This window comes from Macrobrachium rosenbergii, chromosome 26, assembly GCF_040412425.1.
Source record: "Macrobrachium rosenbergii isolate ZJJX-2024 chromosome 26, ASM4041242v1, whole genome shotgun sequence".
Taxonomy (NCBI): Eukaryota; Metazoa; Arthropoda; class Malacostraca; order Decapoda; family Palaemonidae; genus Macrobrachium; species Macrobrachium rosenbergii.
Window position 1 is genome coordinate 11173143 of NC_089766.1, and position 24607 is coordinate 11197749.

The window sequence follows — 24607 nt, forward strand, 5'->3', positions numbered from 1 at the left end:
CATAAGAGTGCATATGGTAGATAGGTATCATACGGTGCGTACCGTACAGATATACATAATACTGTGTAACAGGTAACGTAAACCACGTGTTTGGGTTCGCAAATTGATCTTACAGATTTACTGGGGTTGCAATAACAAAGGTCATAAAAGATTAGAAATAATGTTTTTTTAAACGGACAGCCGATGTCACTGGTAAGGCATACGTACATACATGCATGCAAAAGCACATACGTGTGTTTCAAGTTAATTTGCTGTATACATACGCACCTTATATACAGTATACATCATTAAGCATATATTTACGTATTAGTATTATTAAATAGTTCAACAAGACCGCTGAGTCGACAGAGTAAAATTCTTAATTTAACATTTATTGACACCAGAAAACATTTGACCGTTTATTGTTCTGTTAGATGCTTTACATATGTCATGTAACTTATACAGCCGAACAACAACAACAACATCAATAATAATAATAATAATAATAATAATAATAATAATAATAATAATAATAATAATAATAATAATAATATGTACCCGTATATTCACAAGGGATCGCACTTCTTTGTTAATAATAATAATAATAATAATAATAATAATAATAATAATAATAATATAGTTAATACGTCTCCATTTCAATAAGTACAAAAAAGCGAAATGAAACTAATATAATGGTTGTTGTTATATTAATATTATGAGTTTATATATATATATATATATATATATATATATATATATATATATATATATATATATATATATATATATATATATATATATATATATATATGTGTGTGTGTGTGTGTGTGTGTGTGTGTGTGTGTGTGAGTTTTGAAAAGCTACATGTTACCATTCCTCCGAGTCATACACCTTGTTTATATACGTCTGCTACAAATATAAAAAACGTCTAATGGAATTACACGTTGTGCCTGGTCTTAAAATAAGCTGGAAGAGAATAGAATAACTGTTATCGCAGCCAATTATCAGAATACAAATTTATTCATCTGTGAAAGAATTCCGTTGCTTTCACTTCAACTGTTAACAATTGCTATTACTATCATTTTTATAATTCCTGTCATCATTAATCATAAAAAATAAAAGGTACACATACAATTATTTCAGTTCCTGTCATTATAAAAATGCCCATACGAATAATCGGCTATAAAAATCTAAACGTAAATAATCGAGACACACATACAAATACACACGCATAACTCATACACAAACAAAAACAAGTCTCCCTCAGCCTACAAAATCATCACATCAAGTGACGGGAATCACCAAGTGCAGGGTCGGACTGTTGCCAAGCAAAGCGCCGGGGAAAGACAAACTCAATAGCGGCTCCTCAGTATATATCAGATATATTCAACATAGAGCAAATAAGAATGATATAAAAAAATACGCTCCAAAAGTCTTGGAGAGAGAGAGAGAGAGAGAGAGAGAGAGAGAGAGAGAGAGAGAGAGAGAGAGAGAGAGAGATCCCCTAGTGATACAATCATCCTCATTCCCACACTAGACTCATTTACAAATGATTCATTAACTCCAACTCACATGGAGACCTTGGGATTGACGAGGATTTGGTGAGGATTCCCACCACGCCCAGTCCCTTCCCATCCCCCTCCCCCCCTCACACCTGACCAGCACGATCTGACCATTCCGTAATATCTGGCCCCCCTCCTTGTGATGGGTGGCTTATTGACCGTTAATCCGTCTATACCTTCTCCTGAGCGGTTGCTTAACGTGTAATTTCAGACGGCGCCTTAAATCTCGATGTCCAACGGACCGCAGACGCGGTCAGCTGTTGGCTCTTTAAATTCAAAACCGCGCCAAGGTCACTGGCCCGGTATCTCTCTCTCTCTCTCTGTTTTACTCTCCTTGTCCCCTTTTTAGACTGACTGATCGATTGCAATTTTCTGGCATTACACAAGACCATTTCAGACGCAGTGGTAATAAGCACATAAAAGTATAATTACAACCTTTCAATCTATAATGATTTTTTCATTGACACTGAAATACGTTCAACTAAATATATGCTTTGTATAACTTAACAAACAATGTAAGAGTTAGTAAAGAAATAACACATATATATATATATATATATATATATATATATATATATATATATATATAAATGTAAATGGTTTATTTCTTGTTTCCAGTTTTAGTATCACTAACAAATATATTCAATTTCTTCATTTGATCAATTTGAGTTAGAGTGAGAGGGGAATTCTGAAGAGAAGAGAGAAAGAGAGAGAGGGGGGCGGTGGCGTGAGGTGGAATTTCACATACTTCAGAATTCCCAGACACCTAACTCAAATTGATCAAATGAAGAAATTGAATCCGATTTGTTAGTGATACTAAAACTGGAAACAAGAAACTGAACCATTTACATTTAAATAAATAAATCATTCAAACTTTTGACCTTGTGAAGTATAATCGTACTCACCTCCTGGTGGCCTCCTAGTAAGCTGTAAAAGGATGGAATTCAAGACTTTTTACTCCACTTAATTCTAGATAATCTGAAAACTGAAAAAAATTCTTAGAATAGTTTAAAGCTAATTCACTTCATATATTCATTTCAGTGTTTTTTCAAATTTTGATTATTTACTTATGTGAATTTTTGTTTTCCTCTGTCTATATATATATATATATATATATATATATATATATATATATATATATATATATATATATATATATATATATATATATATATATATATATATATATATATATATATATATATATATTACATATACACATACATGCATTCTTATATTAACCTTGTTTGTGTAATATTCCTTTGCAAACCAAGATGAGTTTCTCTCCTCTCATATTATGTACTTGTGAACATGCTTAAGTGGATTTAAGTAAATAAAAGCGCACAAACAATAATAAAGTTTGTGTGAAACAAAAGAAAATTACTTCATACTTTTAGTAAAGAGTAGCGACGAAAATATGACAAACAAACGAAAAATTGGGAAAATCCGAAAATACAGCAATACGGACTATCCAGCAAGTTGCTTTCGCCACAATAAAGATTATACTGTACGCTCCACCGCCCATCAATACGTAAACTCCTTTTACTGTCTCCAGTGATTGACTTTAGCTAAGAGAGTTTTTCACGACAGACATCAACGCCGGAGCCGCCATCATCACAGCCCCTATTACAGCAAGAACTGCAGCAACGGCCACTGCTATTCTATCATCACCACTTATTACTTCATCATTTCACTCAATATCACCTCAGCGTAGGTGCGACAAGCACCGCCCGCTCGGGAAACCTCCGAGCATAAAGTCTCAGGTTGCGAAAGAACCTCCGGTCCCCTTTTGCTATTTCCGTCAGTTATTTTCAGTTATTTCGGAGTCGATCGGAACCGAACTTTGTGATTTATTTCGGTGAAGGCGTTTTCACACCTCTTTCGATAACTGTCTTTTTTGTGTGTGTGGTTTTTTTTTAGATTTTTAAAATGTGAAGTGGTGTTTAATAAAAACATATATATGGAATCTATTCACTCTTACTTTATATATATATATATATATATATATATATATATATATATATATATATATATATATATATATATATATATATGTATATATATATATATATATATATAATATATTATATATAGATTATGTACATATATATAAACATATACAGTATATATATATATATATATATATATATATATATATATATATATATATATATATATATATATATATATATATATATATATATATATATATATATATATATATATAGTATCGATTATCATACAGGTTCAGGGATCGCAACCAAAAAGAGAGAGAGAGAGAGAGAGAGAGAGAGAGAGAGAGAGAGAGAGAGAGAGAGAGAGAGAGAGAGAGAGAGCTCGTTCGTCGAAGCATCTTGCTCACGACTATGGAAATTAGGAGGATTTCTAATCCTTTCTCTCAGACCTCTCCAATAACTTCACTTTTTCACGATACTGCAGGTCCCAGATGTTTCCCAAGAGAGGAGGGACGCTTTTCCTGTGTTAGCGGCAACAAGCTATCCAGGGAAAATGTAATTACTAATTTCTAGAGTTTACAAGGGTTTTCCTTGTTGATAAATTTATGGTAATTCGCAGTTTTCTTAATTAGTTTTCCGGCATTAACAATGGATCTTCGAGGTTAATAAAGATATATTTTCTGATTATACCACGAGTTGTCCTGTTGATATCAAGTTTTCCACGTAAAAAGTTTCCTAATTGTTAATAACTTGTTTTCTAGAAAGGCTCTAAATGGCTCAAACCGACGAAATAACAAATGGATGTCATTCTGTGCTTTGACATGATTCAAATAATAACGCATCGCTACGGTTTCCACAGATACACACTAAAACTCACTCTCATTCTCTCTAATGGAGTCTCTTGTTTCATTGGGACCCTTGCTGTTTCGAGATTCGTCTTAGCCAAATGACTATCTGTTGGTGTTGCAGAAGCACTTTTAACACGACAATGATGACTGGAATATTGACTGTAGTTGACTATTGCCCCAAATTGCCAAACTAAAAAATAAAAAACTCGTTATATAAGTTTACGCGCTCTGTATATGCATTTTCATAACTACAGTTACAAAATAGTATGAGAACATAATAATCTTAAAAAGGTCACTGATACTAAAAGTAGTTTTATAAATGTTGAAATGGATGAAACTTCCTTTAGTAAGACAATAATTTACATCTTGATAAGAATGCATTACTGCCTGATGTTTAAAAAAGTCTAGTAGATTAAAAAAAAATGTCCCCTCCAGATTAAGCCAAAGCAAAATCCCAAATGAGGGTGTTCATACTTTGCTATAAAAATTTTTATCTCTAATACATATACTAAACATTAAAACAAGTATACTTGTCACTGTTAAATGATATAAATTCTACATAGTAAGCTGATGTTTAATACTCAGAAATAAAGTACAAGAGTTATGAATAATATAATGAATCATAGTTTCATTTTTATTTACAGATATTACTACATTTGTGTCTATGGCTGGGCCTGGCAATAGGAACGTCAGGTCCTAACCCAGAGGCTGATGCAGAGCCAGAACCTGAACCAGAAGCCAGAACCTTCAACTGGTTATTCTTATGACACTCCTGTAAAACCCTTCTTACTACCTGGAGACTCTGCAGATCCATCACCATCCTATTCACCACCTCAAAATCAGCCATCCTACAGCCCACCTTCCCAGTCTCCAAATGAATACGCCAATAACCAACCAGCAAAGCCTTTTTTGCTGCCTGATGAATCTGCAGGCCCTTACGAGGAACCTACAAATCCTGTCCTAATCCCTTATGATGAGCCAGGAAAACCCCTCCTATTGCCTGGAGGATCAGGGGACCCTACAATATCCTATTCACCACCTAAAAATCAGCCAACCTATGGCACTACAACGCCATCCAAAGGATACGCTTACGATTCTCCTGAAAAAGCTCTCCCACTGCCTAGGCAGTCTGGCAATATTGTACTATCACATACAGCAGATCAAGCTATACTTTCACAGGGTTCTACAGTTTCTCAGTCCTCCAGTGGTTATTCCTATGATGAACCTGCAAACCCATTTCAGTTACCTGGAGAATCTGTAGGTCACTCAAGTGGATCATCCTACAAGCCTCCAGTACCTGATCAAACATACAATGCCCCAGTGCCAGCCCAGTCTTATGATAAACCTTCTTTACAGCCAATAATTCCTTCACAATCATACAACAAACCAAGTCAACCACCAATTTATAATCAACCAGAACCTGGGCCTAATTACATTCCTCCAACTCCATCACAGGCATACAATAACCCAACCCCACAACCATCCTATGCTCCACCAACACACATCCCCACAAAAAGTGAACCAACTTACATTCCTCCAAACCCCCCACTATCATATGATCAACCTATTCCTGAACCAACATATTCACCTCCAGCTCCTTCACAATCATATGGCCAACCAACTCCTGGACCATCTTATAATCCTCCAGTTCCTGAACCTTCTTATACACCTCCAGTCATTCAAAACTCTTTGCTACAACCAGAAGTAAAATCCTCTTCTATATTCATTCAACAACCACCTCAACCTAGTTATTCTGCTCCAACTACAAAACCAACTTACAAACCTCCCATTCTAAGCAATGGCTATTTGCCACCACCTTTAAATCAACACCCAAAACCATCTAATACAGCTTCCATTCCTATACAGTCATATGGACTTCCAAGTCAAACCACAAATCCATCATACCATGCATCAACTTCAGGGCAATCCTATGGTTCACCAAAACCAACATCTAAGTCAAGAGTCGTGATCATACCAGCAAAAGTGTATGGCCCCATAAAACTACCTTCAGGGTTATTAGATAAACCTCTTATTCCACAACAGTCATATGGTCCACCAGTAGAAGCCCCAAAGCCTTCCTACAATGCTCCCACTCCTGCTCAGTCTTATGGTCCACCATTACAAACTCCAAAGCCTATATATAGTGTTCCCACTCCAGCTCAGTCATATGGTCCACCAATACAAACTCCAAAGCCTTCATATAGTGCTCCCTCTCCTCCTCAGTCCTATGGTCCACCAATACAAACTCCAAAGCCTACATACAAGTGGTCCCTACTCCTCCTCAGTCCTATGGTCCATCAGTACAAACTCCAAAGCCTTCCTACAATGCTCCCACTCCTCCTCAGTCCTATGGTCCACCAATACAAACTCCAAAGCCTTCTTACAATGTTCCCACTCCTGCTCAGTCCTACGGTCCACCAAAACTAACTCCAAAGCCTTCCTACAATGTTCCCACTCCTCCTCAGTCCTATGGTCCACCAATACAAACTCCAAAGCCTTCTTACAATGTTCCCACTCCTCCTCAGTCTTACGGTCCACCAAAACTAACTCCAAAGCCTTCTTACAATGCTCCCACTCCTCCTCAGTCATATGGTCCACCAATACAAACTCCAAAACCTTCCTACAGTGCTCCCACTCCTACTCAATCCTATGGTCCACCAAAACTAACTCCAGTGCCTTCATATAATGCTCCCACTCCTCCTCAGTCATATGGTCCACCAAAACTAACTCCAAAGCCTTCATATAGTGCTCCCACACCTGCTCAATCCTATGGTCCACCAATACAAACTCCAAAGCCTTCCTACAATGTTCCCTCTCCTCCTCAGTCCTATGGTCCACCAAAACTAACTCCAGTGCCTTCATATAATGCTCCCACTCCTGCTCAGTCATATGGTCCACCAAAACTAACTCCAGTGCCTTCATATAATGTGCCCAATCCTGTTCAATCATATGGTCCACCAATACAAACTCCAAAGCCTTCATATAGTGCTCCAACCCCTACTCAGTCATATGGTCCACCAATACAAACTCCAAAGCCTTCCTACAATGCTCCCACTCCTCCTCAGTCCTATGGTCCACCAAAACAAACTCCAAAGCCTTCATATAGTGTTTCCACTCCTCCTCAGTCATATGGTCCACCAATACAAACTCCAAAGCCTTCCTACAGTGCTCCCACTCCTGCTCAATCCTATGGTCCACCAAAACTAACTCCAAAGCCTTCATATAATGCTCCCACTCCTCCTCAGTCCTATGGTCCACCAATACAAACTCCAAAGCCTTCCTACAGTGCTCCCACTCCTGTTCAATCCTATGGTCCACCAAAACTAACTCCAAAGCCTTCATATAGTGCTCCCACTCCTGCTCAATCCTATGGTCCACCAAAACTAACTCCAAAGCCTTCATATAGTGCTCCCACTCCTGCTCAATCCTATGGTCCACCAAAACTAACTCCAAAGCCTTCATATAATGCTCCCACTCCTGCCCAGTCATATGGTCCACCAAAACCTTCATACAGCTCTCCCACTCAGTCTTATAAACCACCAATATCAACTCCAAAGCCTTCATACAGTGTTCCTACTCAGTCTTATAAACCACCAATATCAGCTCCACAGCCTTCCTACAATGCTCCCATTCATTCTCAGTCCTATGGTCCACCAAAACAAACTCCAAAGCCTCAATACAATGCTCCCACTCAGTCTTATAAACCACCAATATCAAGCCTTCCTATAATGCTCAATTCCCTCAGTCCTATGGTCCACCAAAACAAACTGCCTCAATACAATGCTCCCACTCAGTCTTATAAACCACAATATCAATCCAAAATCAACAGTGTTCCTACAGCCTTAAACCACCAACATCAACTGCTCCCATTCCTTCTCAGTCCTATGGTCCACCAAAACAAACTCCAAAGCCTCAATACAACGCTCCCACTCAGTCTTATAAACCACCAATATCAACTCCAAAGCCTTCATACAGTGTTCCTACTCAGTCTTATAAACCACCAATATCAACTCCAAAGCCTTCCTATAATGCTCCCATTCCTTCTCAGTCCTATGGTCCACCAAAACAAACTCCAAAGCCTTCCTACAATGCTCCTTCTCCAGCTCAGTCCTACGGTCCACCAAAACAAACTCCAAAGCCTCAATACAGTGCTCCCACTCAGTCTTATAAACCACCAATACCAACTCCAAAACCTACATACAGTGCTCCGTCTTATAAACCACCAATATCAACTCCAAAGCCTTCATACAGTGTTCCCACTCAGTCTTATAAACCACCAATATCAACTCCAAAGCCTTCCTATAATGCTCCCATTCCTTCTCAGTCCTATGGTCCACCAAAACAAACTCCAAAACTTCTTATAATCCTCCTGCACCTATTCAATCGTATGGTGCACCAAATCAGACTCCCAAACTCTCCTACAATACTCCCACTCCTCCTCCCCAGTCCTATAGTACTCCTAAACCCTCTTACAATTCTCCTACTCCTGCTCAATCGTATGGTCCATCAAAACAAACTCCAAAACCATCTTACAGTCCTCCCACCCCAGTGCAGTCATATGGACCTCCCAAACCATCCTCAAAACCTTCCTATGTGCCCCCTGTTGTCAATCAAATTCATAATCCTGACATACCATCAACAGCTTATTCAAGCCCTTCATCACTTGATTTTAATTCTAATGCAAATCTTGCACCTGCAATTTCTTCCCATGGACTATCCTCTGGTGCAAAATACTCTCCACCAGTGCAGTCATATCCAACTACTATTAAACCCGTACCTGGACCTTCATATGCACCACCATCGCAACCTTACAAACCCAGCCCAATACCATCATACGCCCCTCCTCAAACTCAGAAGGATAACTACGTGCCACCCTCACCCTCATATAAACCACCCATCCATGCACAGAGTCCTAGCCCAGTTCCTTCATATACCCCTCCTAAAACACAGGTATCATCTGGAGCAAAATACGAAGCACCACTGAATCCCTATGGGTCAGAGCCTACACCAACTTATGATGCTCCTCAAGCCCCTGTTTCTCAAGTCTACAATCAACCCTCAATACCAAGTTACACTCCACCAGATAATGCTTACAATCCTTCAGCATTGGAGTCTCCTTATCAGCCTCCTGCAGCAGGCCAATCTTATACTCCTACTGAATACCAGGTGAGCTATATTTTTATTTAACAGGTGAGCTATATTTTTATTTAACTAATTTTCATATTTTGCTGTCACTCATACAGGCTGCCCTAGCTGCATAAATAAATTAAACAAAATCTGCTAGTACAAAAATATTTTCGTAAACAGTCTAAGAAAACTTTCCAAACAAAAGGCTCACATTTTTTCTAATTATTTGTCAAGAATTATGGTCCTATTTCCAGAGTATCTACACACAAATTGATAATCAACATTGAGAGGTCCAAACTGTAGGAAGCAATCTATGCAGTATCAAAATTCTAAATACCCTAAGTTTCACCATACTTAGGCACTGTATTCCAGTTCCAAATTTATTTTGAAATGTTAACAATTAGTTACCATACTGAATTCCACAACTGTTTTTAGTAGTCGCTACTAATGACTACTGAACCAGAATAAGTTAATACCTAAATAAAGATTTCCTACACCACCTACAACCATGCATATATTAAATGTTAGAATGACAGATACTTTATCATATGAAATACTACTATAATTAAGCAATAAATGGTCCCCAATTACAGTAGAGCATTTACAAAATTAATTCATTCATTAGTTAACTACCTGAATTGTACTTTTTAAATCTGCAATTAATGTGATATAAACAGACATCAGTAGGTTCCCAGAGCTAACAGATTTAAAACAAGAAATCAAAATCTTCTACAAGAACTATATTTGTTAGACAAAAATGCATAACTGCAGGTTGAACCATCCACGTACCCTTTAGTGACTCACTTAACTTCTTTTTCAAATTGCAATTAATTTTTTCTCATTGCAGAAAGGAATGCCTTATGAATTTGCCTACAAAGTACTAGACGAGTACAATGGTAATGACTTTGGCCATCAAGAATCTTCTGATGGTGATATCACAAGTGGTCAGTACCACGTCTTGCTTCCTGATGGACGAACACAGGTGGTCACGTTTACAGCTGACAACAACAAAGGATATGTGGCTGAAGTTAGCTATGATGGAGATACTTCATATCAACCTACAAATTCCAATGGTTATAACTAGCTTAAAATGATCCAAATGGGCTTCTATCACAGCCTGGGACCATCACATGAAATGTTGAAATTCAAGTGAAGTTCACTCCAGCTCTTCAAATAGGTATTAGAAATGACCCAAGGCCTATGATACTATACTAGGACTGACAACAAATTGTTAAATGATGCCTGAACCTTGTTTTAAAGTTTCAGTTCACGAGTATCATAAACGCTATGTTAATACCTGTCTCCAGAGCACGAGTGCTAACTCTCAATGCGCAGGTACGCTTCAGCTTTTGTTTCTAATGCGAAAACTTGTATCCTTATGCCAATATCTTGCACTTCTCTCATGCAGCTGTTGACCAATCTGGCCCAATCTGTCATACTTGTCATGCTAAACATGACATTTACATACAATTTCAAGTTTGTTGAAACAAACTTGAGCAGTGAATCTGACAGTGAGCACAGTTCACTAATGCAGAATCATATGTATAGTAAAGATTTTACCAAAGTGCAAAATTTTCTTGTAAATGGCACTAATGTATGAAAAGTAAAGTACAAGCAGAGCAGTAAGTCAATTTTACTGTTTTCTGTTTGTAAATCCTACAACATCTAATCAGCAATACAACACAACCGTACTGGAGACATCTGGAATTAGTTCAGATGCTACAATCTCAGACATAATGAATATGGGTTCTGCACCGACTTGAAGTTTGGTTTGTAATGCTGATTTTGAAGGGTTAAAAGTCAAGATGAAGCATCCAGTGTTCACAAAACTAATGTATTTCGTTAGTTATACGATGATTCTGAGGAACCCCAGCTCCTCAGACTACAGCTCAAATACTTTCTGCTATGCAGTTTCTGGGCAATGCTAAGAATCAAAGCTTACTTTAAAATGCTAGACTATATAAATGGTGTATGACTTGCCTCTTTGGCTTACAGATCTTAGCATCATGCTCAGCATCTCTGGTACCTTTTCTTACTGTTATATATTATTATCGAGTACAATATTTAAGAAATGTATTTTTTTATACGTGATGATAATGTATATAAATATAGTTTTACATTTTGTTTTAATTTATTGTAGTTTGCTTTACCCTAACCAATTACCGCAAAGTTGTACTGAACGAGCTAAGGTTATCTAAAATGCTTGACATTAGCAGCTATGTACAGTTGTTTAGAACTCTTAGCTCTTCAAAGCTTTAAAAATCATACGATGCATAGGTTTTAATATTAGATTGTTTTGAAGCTCACTAATATAATAAAACAAACTCCATGGGCTATAATGCTCACCTGAGCTACCTGGCCACCCTTTTGAATGTATGATTGAGTTTCCCAATACTGTATATTTCTGTACAAAATTCGGGGCCCATAGTACAGTCCTGACCTAGCTCGTATGGCAAGTGAACATACTGTACTACAGTATATATAATCTACAGTACATTTACAATTTTTATATAATTCCACATCTTTGTACATAGTACTTTAGTATATTAGATAAATATTTCAATTTGAAAATATTACCACTTAAGATGATTTACAAGTTAGGCATTTTAAAACTCATTCACACATATCTTTTAAATTGGCTCTTAGTTCAATTTCATCTTTGACATTAATTGCAGATACCCTCTTTGCATACATTTTAAAGAATAAATTTCAGTCATTTAGACATCAAATGTCATTTAACTGTAGTGATGGTTAGGCAAAAACAATCACAATTTCAATTTGAGCAAATTTCAGCAATAGGAAAACCATAGCGGCTTTGATTCTTAAAAGTGCATCAAGCAAAATTTCCATTTCAGAAGGAGAGAAGCAGTCTAGACCATCTCCACATTTGCAGCCAGTGTACTTTAAATACAATATGATAAAATATGGCTGATATGGCCAAAAACAAGTATACACTCTCTTATGCTCCTGAACTGGTCTGCTTTCCCAGTTAATGCCTTTGGGCTTTTAGCATTCTGTTTTTCCACGTATGACTGCAACTTGGCTTGTAATAATAATTTGCAATTCAGCATATATCCATTATTGTTGTTCCAAGGTAAATAAGAATATTTAATTGCTAAAGAAATGGTAAGGAGAAAATTACATGGTGAACTTTTCATTTATTTCTTAGAAAACTAGGATACATTTATTATTGGCACTAAACAGAATATATGGTCCTTAGCCAGTTATATACAGTACTGGTGACTGATTACAATCTTACACAAAAGTATAATTACTTTAAAAGCTTTGCATTAAATTCTGAAGCATATCTTTAGTACACAGCTGTATACCTATACTTTAAGCAGCAACCTTCATACTCTTAAAATTTGAAGACACTTTCCTCAGGAACATCAGCATTCAAAGATGCATTAATCATATCTTTATCAAAAGATTTTGTTCCACATATAAGAACTAAAGTAGCTGAAATTGGACCCTTTTTTAATTCCTGACTAACATCAGTTTTGGTTAGTTTATTACCTATAACCTTTTCATTATATTTTTTCTTAGTAATATCATCCTCTTGACTTAAATAATGCCAAACTTGGACATTCCAAAACTGACAGAGAGACAGTAACTCATCCCTTAGCAGCATTTCCGAAAAGCACTTGGAAGCATAGAGCAATGTGATGAATGTCTCATCCTCCTCATTTTCTGTAATTCCTCTCATGACTTGGTACAATGGAGCAATGCCAGTGCCAGCTGCCAGCATAACGATACGTTTATAACTATTCGCTCTGTACGAGAAGTTGCCGAAAGGGCCTCTCATAGGTACCATGTCCCCAACTTTCCAATCTTTTATTAACTGTGTAATCTTCCCCTTTGGATAGATTTTGATGATAATTTCAAATAACCCTTTTTGCCTAACATCTGAAACAGGAGTGTACTGCCTTGAAATTGGTCTCCCTTCTTTTGTTTGCTTTATTATGACATGCTGTCCTATATCTAACCCTAAGCACTTATTTTCCTTCAATTCAAACAAATACTTAAAACAGGTTGGTGTTATCTTTTCAACTTTAATAATCCTAAAATCAGTCCATCTATCAGGAAATATTGGTTTGTCCTTAGGTTCATCACAAATCCCACTATTCTTCAGACTCTCACAGAGTTTTTTCCATTGTTTCATATCCTGCTCATATATATCATGTACACAAGGACAGCAACCTGTGCCACAACAATCGCTGGGAAGAGGTGCAACTGGCTTTGGAGGTAACGAGTCATTCATCGTGACTGAAACAAGAAAAATAATTTCAGTATAATTTAGTGCTTATGATATATAGTATACACACACTAATTATTAAATCTTTGTGAACATGCTACGCAGGAGCAGGCAACGTAGTTCTCACAAAGTTATGGTAGTTAATACACTATTAAGAAACTCCTTATATTAGTTCAGACTAAATTAGTTCACAACATAAAGCCCTTCATTTTCGAGCATACATAAATTCCAAAGAATAAAAGCACACATTCTTGCAAGTGCTTTATGTTTCATTTGCTGTCAATAAATTTTTTTTATGCATGGCCTTTCAGTATCTGTGACCAGCAAAAAAATTTGGAAAAAAGGAATCACTTTGTATTCAATAAGAAAAGGATATAATTAACATTTTTTCCTAAAATTCTTTATGCTGTACTTTTAAGGTACATAAACATCTTCATAGTGTAAATTACTTGTAGACTTGCCATTTCCATTTTCCTTGAATGGAGACTGGATGTTTTCACTAGGCCATACTGCAAAACTGCACAACAATTAACTTAAAATTTTGGTATACGTACAGTACTGTACTCAAAATTTCAATTCAAATTTACTAATTAACGAAGAAAAGCTTGGAAAAATACAAAACTGGCATTTTTATTTTTATCTAAGCCATGGAAATTTCTAGCTTCACTTTAAAAATAGCCTTAGCATCCAATAAAATCAATCATGATAATGTACTGGGAAGAGATGAATTATGTGGTCCAAAACTTATTCTACTTTTTATTTTTGCAAAGAAGCATAATTAATACTCTCCAGTTAGTTCACACTTTTTAATCTTTATTCTTGCTTTATTAAACCTATCATAAGGGCATCATTCTAGTCCTCCACAGCCAAACAGTGGCAGCATACACAAATGAAACAATTTTAAACAACTTATCTAAACAATTACACTTACTAGACAAGTACTGGGGGCTGCACTTCTCTTTCTAAATATCTATAATTTCAATGCCAAAGTCAACATCTTAAATATCACGTCAGGTGTCAAAATGAGAGAACCTTATGAATTCACAGGTATGTCGGTAGTTTCCTATTAATGAACAAACTTAGCAATAGATAGAGCATCTGTAGCTCAGTCACTTTAATATCCTTGGGGAGTTTCGTTTCCTCTTGTTTCTTAGGTGATGAGTAAAAATGTAAATCTGTCCTCCACCTCTTTTGATACACCATATTTCACCTGACGACCACTCCATTATGCAGTGCGTGATGAGTGCTGATAGTCTCCTGCATGCTGTTGGCTGTTTTGGTACTATGCCTGCTGTGGATTCCTAGGCAACACGTCACTTTGCTGATTGAACTCCGTGAAAGTGCAGATGCTACCTATTGCTGATTTTGTCTGATAGCTTTGCTTATGTTGGCCCCAAGCGACTTGTCATCTTTAATCATTTTGACTAAATGTATTGGTCTGCCCAATTATAAATGACAGCTTATCATTCTTAGTGTACATGATTACTGTATATTTGCACATGGACATATGATATATATTTGCTTAAATATATGTATATCTTTATATTTCAGTTTCCTAATTGACATCCAGTTTTTTGAACTTATGTCAATGGCCCATCAAGGTCCAATGGAATATCTCTAACACACCACCCAAAATCTTGACAAGGTAACCTAACAACTCCCACAGTGCAATACATGCATCTGTTTGTTTTTCATTCCAAGTGAATATTTTGACATCAGCTAGTTTTACATTTTACATCCCTAAGGCCATCTGGACATGGGTTCCAGTAAACGTGCCACTGTTTCATTTTCAGATGTGTATTTTTCACTGTAAGTATTTTCAACCGTACTTCTGTGCGACTAGAGGGCTGTTGAAATAGTATTGCATTTATGATGATACTGTATATAAATAAATTCTCTTTCATAATTCATGATGTTTAAAAATTAAGAGAATGTATATACCGCTACAGGTACTTGGTTATTTCATCCTTTCCAGTACAGTACTGTACTTGGCTTCTTAAAGGCGTGGAAAGTTGCAACAGACATGATAGCTTTCTCATAATACTGTAGTTACATTATACTGGGCCTGGGGAGAACCTCAAGGGTTTAAAAAGAATCTAACATTACAGGTTTCCCCAATTGATCCTGTACAGTATTAAACAAAATTTTAAAATGCATACATTAAGACCAAAGCCAGTAAGTTATTTTAGTTTTCATATAGGTATATAAAATTAAAACTTAAAAAAATTAATGTTCAGTGTAGGCTATACTTCTCACATTGTTTTACACACCTCCCTAGGAGTAAGGTCCCTTGTTGGCTTAAGTAATATATCCCAAAGAAACAATCCTTCACCACTTAGGACAAAAAACCAGGCTAAAACAGAAGATTTCCATCAGGTTTAAGTATTCAACTATCCTCTTGTTCAATGACTTCCTGGGCCTTCCTAAAGGTCTTTGTAATGTTGCTTCCATATCCCCTGCTTTTCTTTTTTAATGTTTCTCTTATCTTCTCATCATATGTCTAACCAATCTCAACCTTTGAAATCTCAGTCTGTTTTCCAGATTCTGGATGCCACACCTCTCAGCCACTTCCTCATTTGTAATCAGATCTTCCCAAAGCACTCTGGCCTGAACTTTCACATTTCATATTGGAACACCTACCTAAAATTTCAGCATTTCAACTGAAAAAAAGTAGTAAAAGTTTTATATATGTATCAAGTTTTAACTTTCTCTACCTGGGGATATTTTCATTTAACAGAAGTCTGGCTAACTCTTTCCATTTCATTCAGGCTGCAGCTACTCTTTCTTTCTAACTTCTCAATCCCTACTAAACATTTAAGTATGTATCCCACAAGTACCAGGTATGTTTACTTCTAAGACTTGCCCATCTACCACAACTTGGTTCTCAGCTTCCATTGTAATACTGTTCTAGATTAAAGATCTCTAATGCCACATACATTTTGCAATCCTGAGCATCTCTTGCAACACCATCTGTTCCATTCAGTAAGCAGAGCAGTGTGCTCCAAATGGCTGCTTTTTTGCATTCTTTTGCAGCTTTTCTATTTCTACGATAAGCACCAAAGGGCTCATGGCTGATCTTTAAGACACCAATATTTATCTGAAATGCTCCTAATATATCTAACAATTTTCACTATAGATCTGGTGATATGGTACAGTAGCAACACAAAAATGATAAAAAATGGATGCTTTCCAACTTTAATTTGATAGTTCTAATGCTATGAGCAGACTAATTCACAGCCATACTCCTGTTTCATCATTCATTTCTTTTTAAAATACTCACCTTCACTGAGATAGACTGCATGATATACAATATGGTTATGATAGGAAAAACAAAACTATGATGTAATGCTTACCTTTCTTTGGTGACTATTACTTAAGACGCAATGTCCATACACAAGTCTGTCCGATGCCAGTTGAAGATATCACCTCCCACCCTTTTTCTTCAAGCATGTCAAGAACAACACGTGGCACAAGGGCAGTCTGGTAACAGGCACTGTGGAAAAGATTGTCCTGAATTACTAAAACCAATTAGTGCAAAATACAAAGCAATGTACAGTTCCAGTACCATAAGGATATACACATTATTCAACTTCTAAGCTTCCAATCACAAACATCACTTTCTTTTATAGATTTAAAAAAAAAAAAACAACACTGCTCTATAAATCTTTGACTGCAGACTGAACATGGCCATGATATCTTTAAGCAAAATGAATCTGGTGCTGGACAACAGTGGGTACTACCAACGGCCAACTTACATGTACATTTAAGGCTTGCCAACTGCTTAACAGAAATCACTGTACATCTGGGACTTCCTACATATTCTACAAGCATATTCAAACAAAGGTAATGTCCATATAAATAGCCACTTGACATAAAGCTTGCAATAACTTTTCCAAGCACTCCAGATTTCATGCCCAAATCCTCATGGATGGCCATTTCAGCCACACCAAAAGAAGGCACATTTATGAAGGCTTACAGTCCCCAGGGTTCTTTATAAATGCCTTGGTTTCCTGTTGTCATAAAGTTTAATGTAATACATGCCAGTCCATGCAAAAAACCCCAGCTGTCAAAAGCCTACTGCTATCATATGAAAAGAACTGAAGTACAACTAATCATCTATACTAGAAATTGCAATGAAACGGAGGACTAAATGTAAAGAGGTTGATGAAATAGTTGAGGCTGCAGAAGTAGCTGCCAAAACTGAAAGATACCAAAGCCCTGAAAGAAAAACATGGGATTGCAAATCAAGGTGATACCTAAAAGCAGAGAGATTAAGCTAACCCTTACTTTTCCAAGACTGAACCTCACTCAATCAGCTGAAAAAATAAGCAAAGACCCCCCCGCCCCCACACACACAGCACATTCTAATGTGGAAATGTGGAACCCATTGGTTGACAGTAAGATTCAGAGACAGCTTCTAGACCACTTGAAAACAGATAAGAATACCACTGTCATGAAGTTTATACTGGAGGTAATACTGCAAAATAAACGGTCTTTATTTATACTGAAGACTTCAAACTATACAGAGTATGTGAGAAATGTCAAAGTTGTAACCCTTTCAGGGGATTCTTGAAAAAAAATTTTTTTTCTAAATGTTTATATGGTAACTCACTTGGAGCCAGAGACTAAGGTTTGTTTGATTCACATGTATTCTAAACTGTACTGTATGTCTCTTGAAAATACAGGTAATACTTACGGAAACAAATAAAGGAAAAAGTATAGTCAAACAAAAAATATGTATATCAAAACTTGCTTTCATGGTGAAAAACCCATACAGAAAACCAATGAATAGATAAGATCACAAATGACTAAATGAGGGGTTGAATAACTTACTAATTATTTCCAGGGTGGGTCTTTAAATCAGCTTTCAGATATGCCATCAATGCTGGGTCACTTTTGCTGTCACCCACATAGGTAGGACCAACATCCTGTAAATATATAGTTACTTTAGACATAATGAGCAAATACATAGACGTTATGAGCAAATACAAAAACGTTCCCTTATAAAAAAAACTGAATTAAGAGTATACTGTAATTCAGTCATTAAATCTGAAAATCTGAATTCTGAATATAAAAGGAATAACAGTTTCATTATAGAGAAGACAATAATATTTAAAAAAAGCCTTAATGCAGTATCTTACATCAAACAATACAGCACAATCTCACAATACCAGACTGGGTATGTAATATGCTTACCTAGATTAACCTTGATGAGGTGGCCAGAAATGAGTGCTATTTAGTGGTGTATAAGAGAGAGAGATAAACAGATCTAAAAGTATAGTTTTCTACAATATACTCTGTATCTGATAGCTTTCAGGCCAAATCTTAGATAGGCTTTTATTGGCACAAGTCTTCCATAATAAAGTAATAAGTGCACAATTCAAGAATAAAAAAGAATGAAAATCTTGTAATTAAGAATATTTGTTTCCACAAAATTACAGTACATCAAATTACACTATAAACACCTAATAAAAATCAACAGACAGGCCAGACCTTTATCTAACAGTAAACCCCCCATATTTGCGGTCTCACTATTCATGGACTCGTGTATTCGCAGATTTCTCTGTGGAACATACCTACCCATTATTCACGGAAAATTTTTCACTGAGAAATATTCACTAATTACTGTATTTTCATATTTTCATGACTAAATGCTTTTTTGTGATAAAACTATTAAAAGACTCAGTTATAAGCATTTTTAGCATTTTTTTTTTTGTGTTTAAACTATCAAAATAGGCAGTTCTAAAGTGTTTTTTAGGGGTTTTAAGTATTTGCTGACTTTAGCTATTCACGGGGTGGGGGGTGCACATACCCCATGAACACGGGGGGTTTACTGTACGCCTCTTGACTTCTGCTTGTTACCACATAGGTAGGAAACAGCTTCCCAGGTTAGGATGTGTCCCTGTAAATACTGATGACATATGCAAGGTTAAGATCATCAGGACTCAGGCTCAGTTAGGTTAGGTTATGGTAAATTTGGTCAAGATGTACCATAGCTTATCTTTAGCCTACTCGTAAGAAGTGAATTTAACTTTTTCTGTTATCTTACAGTTTAGTTCATAAAATTCATGGGTAACTGTTCACAAGGCCCCTCTTATTCAATAATGGCTCAATCTGATCTTGTGTTTACGCTATTGGTCAATAACCTAGGTTCTCAAAAAATATACAAAATGGATCCATTTCATTTCCACCTGGCTTATTTTTTACCACAATGTCCCCAGTTCTCACTATAGCGGGGTCCATTAACAGTACCTCAGTTACCTGGCTTAAATGGGTTAGTCAGGCTAAGATCAATATGGGTTAGGCTATTAATTAAAAATTAAATATTTCAACATCTACTAACCTATAGGACCTGCAATGCTACACTTTATCTAACCTAAGTATATTGTAACAAGTACTGACAATACACTAATAAAATTAAATATGAAATACTTCAAGGTCACCATCAACTTAGGCTAACCTTTTACTTGCAATGCTAAACTTAACTTTAAACTAATACTGACAATATGCCAAAGTACCCTACTTGGCTTAAGTCTATTATTCTTGGCCCTACACTATCTTACTGTCAAGTTACTTGGCCTATCCTCCGTCTAACCAACCCCTCCAAATGTAAGAACCATCAACAGCTCTCAAAACGTAAAACAAACAAAAAAATCAGCACATCAAAACACTCACAAAATTAATTTGTTTTGAAACAATCATATAAGGCATGATGGTACGATCACACAAAATCCTTGCTCACAGATATTGACAGTTCTCACTGCTTCGGGCAGACGACAAATCTACAGTACTATCCAAGTACCCAGTGTCCACTCCACTTCATACTATGGAAGTACTGTTTATAACAAGTAGAGGGCACTGCAGCGGCCCACGACGAGCTCCCAGGTGATAAAAAAAAACACTGCCCAGGTAACAGCGTAAGTTCACAGTTAATTACATTCTACCACCTGTCGGATGCGATCAGGTGCGTTTGTTTACATGACGCGGTTTCGGTCGTTACTACACTTAGGGGAAATGTATACAAATCTGTAATCATATTAATGTTGTTTATGAAAAAATATAACTAGTTCTATATTAATGAAAAGATTTTGCACAGAGAAAACAACTGTTGAAAGACTAAACTACAGACATCTGATAAACATGTTCATTAACAGGGGAAATTCACAATCAATAATAGTTTCGTTCACTGTGCGCAGAACGCCGCAACATTACGTTCAATAGAACGTTTTTGTATAATAGGAAATCAAGGTTATATATATCCATTAATGGATTTAGTAATGAAAGTGTAAAAACTAAAGACTTTTCTGAAATTTCCTTTAGAGAAACCCGCAAATTCTTTCCGCTTAACCAGTCTGTCTTTTAATGAGTTCAGAACAATGAGCTTGAGATAATAAGTCACTTATTCTGAAGATATGTTATAAATTACAAGAAAGTGTTACCATCAACAGTGAAATTCCCGTCTTCTCGATATATATCGCCTTTCGAAAACTATACCGTTAGGAAAAGGCAAAAAATCCACATGATATGCTACTTTTAAGCCAGATTCTCACAGTATTCAAATGTAAAAACTAACATTTATTGTGGAAAGTTACAATTTGTTAATAATCTTACTCAGCCATTAAGGTAATAAAACAAAATACTGTCAGTGAGAGAATTATCACAAAAAAGAAGGATATTCCCGTTTTTCACCATCCTAATCCTTTTAACCAATGCAGACTGATGTCCAGATAGTGATACAAGCATTCACACAACCGATAACTATAAATAGTTTGAATGACGAGATAATACTCACATTAGAAAAAATTCCTAGAACTACATAAAAGTAAGAAATGTCTGAAACAATAAAAAATAATGTATAAATAATATCCATATTTCTTTGAAGAACAAATCTTTTGATTTTCAGCAATTTAGGATGATAATCCTCAATGCAAAATTATATTTCTTGGTGATAAAGTACCACCAAGTGTAGTAGTAATAATAACAGTGGTGGTGGTAGTAAAAATATAAACTTTGAAATTTCAATACAAGCAGGAAGAGTAGTACTGACAACACAAGTATCGCAAAATCATTGCAACCCAAAATCAATAAATCCTTCATACTTCAAACGACTTCAATAATAATGATAACAAGAGGACAAAGGTATAGTTTCCGTACTTCTAATAAATAAGCAGAAAAAACTGTGAAAATGGTTTATATCGTAATAAAAAAAAGGAAGAAAGAAAAACTAAAAGCGAAAAATCAAGAACCACTCGAGACAAATTTTTCAGTCGATCCAACCACCCTGGCGTAACTTCCTAGGTAGGTACGTGGTCGTCAGGAACTCCTGTTGGATGTGGGTCAGACCTTGTATCTCTGCTTTCTTGCCCAGATGGCGCTGCAGTTCAATCTTGGGAAAATGTGGGAGAGGGTTACAGAGATAAATTAATATGCGCTGAGGGTAATGTGAAAGATTGTGTACCTAGAAACTTGTAAATAAAAGTGGGGAAGCGTGAGTAATGTATGGGTTAACATTTACTTTTTCTACACACAGTATGTATATATACATACACACACATATATATATATACAAATAAATATTTATATATATGTATATACATGTATGTATGTATATATATACTTATACAAATATATATATATATATATATATATATATATATATATATATATATATATATATATATATATATATATATATATGTGTGTGTGTGTGTGTGTGTGTGTGTGTGAGAGAGAGAGAGAGAGAGAGAGAGAGAGAGAGGGAGCTAATCTTTCAGCTGTGTAAGGACTTTACACCAGCCAATAATGCATTTTAATAATGGGTGTAAATTTTATGCATACTGTTTGATGACAAATGCATGAAAATTGGGAAGAAAATTTACACATTTTCCTTGTAGCTTAATAAACATCCTAAGATTGGTTATCACTGCATCGTTTGTTCCCCTCTTACAAAGCCCTCTTCGTCCAAAGATGAATGAATAATTTTTTAAAATTATGTCACTCAGAATTTAATGATTTCTTCGCCCTTCCTCCTCCCTTGTTCTCACCCCCCCCCTCCCGCCACGCCCCCCCAATTCTGATAAGTATGTAAACATCTGATCGGTCATTTCATATTCCTCACCAGAAAAAACTGAAATTTCTCACCATTTTCAGGAAGAACCATTTTTAATCGTGACATTTGAATATAATTTTTGCCCACGCTTTATAAATCCACCTACCTACACACGCACATACGCGCGCACACACATATATATAATATTTATATATGTGTGTGAGAGAGAGAGAGAGAGAGAGAGAGAGAGAGAGAGAGAGAGAGAGAGAGAGAGAGAGAGAGAGAGACCAAAAAATATACCCCTCACAGTTCAGAAAAGCCAAAAAAGAACTTCAAACTGAACGGTACCTGATGCAGCCACTTCTCGCTGCCCGAAATAGCAGGATGGGCAGCAAGAGAAGCCAGCTTACCACAGTCTCTTGGCGTCAGGGGCAGCAGCGCTTTCTTGGGCAGCTGCAGGGCTGCCAAATCAGAGGGCAGGATACCCAGCCAGGCTAAATTGCTCACGCACAATCCCGGCTCGTCCCGTGCCTGGAATTGAGAGGTGGGAAGTGGAAAAAAAAAATCAATTATGGAGGTAGATTAATCGATGCGCAGGTCATCAAATATAACGTGGCTCAGATTTAAGAGTTTTGATCTATGTATGAGAAAATATACAAAGAGACAGAATAAACTGACAGAAACAGAGTCACAGATAATTTGCACTGAAAAGAAAACTTGGAACAAACGGGAACACGAAAAGACTAAGTTGAACTGAATTGAAGTGAATATAGAATGTAGGCCAAAGGCCAAGCACTGGGACCTATAAAGTCATTCAGTGCTGAAACGGAAACTGACAGTGAAAGGTGTGACATGCATAACAGAAGGAAAACCTCGCAGTTGCACTATCAATCAATTGTTAGGAGAGGGTGGAGAGTAAGATGAAGCAAGAGAATATGAAAGGAGGCACAGCAAAGGGAACAAAAGGGGTTCCAGCTAAGGGCCGAAGGCACGCTGCAAAGAACCTTAAGGAATGCCTGCAGTGCACCGCATGATGTGCACCGACGGCACTGGAAAAAGACTAAGTATTTGAGTATATAATTAAGACTACGTATTTGAGTATACTCGTATAATTAAGAACATTTTAGCCTAATGTTAAGTTAGGATTAAACTATAATTATGATCTAACATAATGCAATCTTGACATACATAAATATTAAGGATTTTATTATAAATATATATATATATATATATATATATATATATATATATATATATATATATATATATATATATATATATATATATGTGTGTATGTGTGTGTGTGTATACTCCAAAAATGTTGCCTTAAGGATTCTATTTGAAAAGCAAAATGAAAAAGTTAATACAACTAGAAAAAAAAACCGAAAATACTAAACATATCAAAATTAAGAATCCCCACAAACAAGTGAATAAAGACATGCACAATATAACGCAACGAAATTATTGGAGACAAACAAAACTAAAGCAAAGAAAAAGCAACACTGAATCTACTGTAGAACCATAAGCTCATACTAACGATAGCTCCAAATTTGTACACAGCGGCAATATGCAGCCCATACGGATCGGCGTCTGTCAGGGCCAGCACAGGAATCTTCAGAAAAGTCCACAGCCGGTACAGGAACTGCCTGGTGGGGAGGTCAGGGTAACCTTTGCCCTGTTGAGGAAACGGACAAATAATTACATGACAGACAGTTTGGTACGAAGGAAAACTGTTATATTAAGAAGTAGAAATAAAATGGGGAATACATTTTAAAGTAGTAGTACAAATACGAATAATAATGAAAAAGTATTTTAGCACTGTCCAAGCCAGT

General features: G+C 36.2%; 3 protein-coding genes across 7 annotated transcripts in view; 1 reads left to right on the plus strand and 2 right to left on the minus strand.

Moving 5' to 3' along the window:
* The first annotated feature begins 5055 nt into the window (after positions 1 to 5055).
* Positions 5056 to 11973, plus strand: LOC136852695 (adhesive plaque matrix protein-like). Its single transcript, XM_067127608.1, has 5 exons — positions 5056 to 6514; positions 6598 to 8096; positions 8174 to 8596; positions 8665 to 9510; positions 10319 to 11973. The coding sequence occupies exons 1-5, from the start codon at positions 5056 to 5058 to the stop codon at positions 10553 to 10555; spliced, it is 4464 nt and encodes a 1487-aa protein (XP_066983709.1). The 3' UTR covers positions 10556 to 11973.
* Positions 11974 to 12614: 641 nt separating this feature from the next.
* LOC136853028 (GTP cyclohydrolase 1 feedback regulatory protein-like) lies at positions 12615 to 20658 on the minus strand. Of its 2 annotated transcripts, XM_067128210.1 has the most exons (4): positions 20402 to 20658; positions 18560 to 18654; positions 17080 to 17219; positions 12615 to 13737 (listed from the first exon to the last, which is right to left on the minus strand). In XM_067128210.1, the coding sequence occupies exons 1-3, from the start codon at positions 20435 to 20437 to the stop codon at positions 17096 to 17098; spliced, it is 255 nt and encodes an 84-aa protein (XP_066984311.1). In that variant the 5' UTR covers positions 20438 to 20658; the 3' UTR covers positions 12615 to 13737; positions 17080 to 17095. The 2 variants fall into 2 exon arrangements, with proteins under 2 accessions (XP_066984311.1, XP_066984310.1); XM_067128209.1 differs by lacking the exons at positions 18560 to 18654; positions 20402 to 20658.
* Positions 20659 to 20755: 97 nt separating this feature from the next.
* LOC136853027 (meiotic recombination protein SPO11) overlaps positions 20756 to 24607 on the minus strand; it is a 366970-nt gene continuing 363118 nt past the window's right edge. For 3 of the 4 annotated variants that reach the window (XM_067128205.1, XM_067128207.1, XM_067128206.1), the window contains 3 exons: positions 24313 to 24450; positions 23124 to 23306; positions 20756 to 22112 (listed from right to left, as the gene is read on the minus strand). In XM_067128205.1, coding sequence (XP_066984306.1) covers positions 21990 to 22112; positions 23124 to 23306; positions 24313 to 24450 — 444 coding nt within the window. In that variant the 3' untranslated portion in view covers positions 20756 to 21989. The remainder of the gene's footprint in view (positions 22113 to 23123; positions 23307 to 24312; positions 24451 to 24607) is intronic. The other variant, XM_067128208.1, reaches the window with a different exon arrangement.

Excerpts from the sequence above, each read along its gene's own strand:
- LOC136853028 (XM_067128209.1), bottom strand. The coding sequence starts at position 13,732 with ATGAATGACTCGTTACCTCCAAAGCCAGTTGCACCTCTTCCCAGCGAT.
- LOC136852695 (XM_067127608.1), top strand. The coding sequence starts at position 5,056 with ATGCAGAGCCAGAACCTGAACCAGAAGCCAGAACCTTCAACTGGTTAT. Across the intron at positions 8,597-8,664 it reads CTCCAAAGCCTTCATACAGT|TCAGTCCTATGGTCCACCAA; the intron begins GTTCCCACTCAG and ends TCCCATTCCTTC. Across the intron at positions 9,511-10,318 it reads ATACTCCTACTGAATACCAG|AAAGGAATGCCTTATGAATT; the intron begins GTGAGCTATATT and ends TTCTCATTGCAG.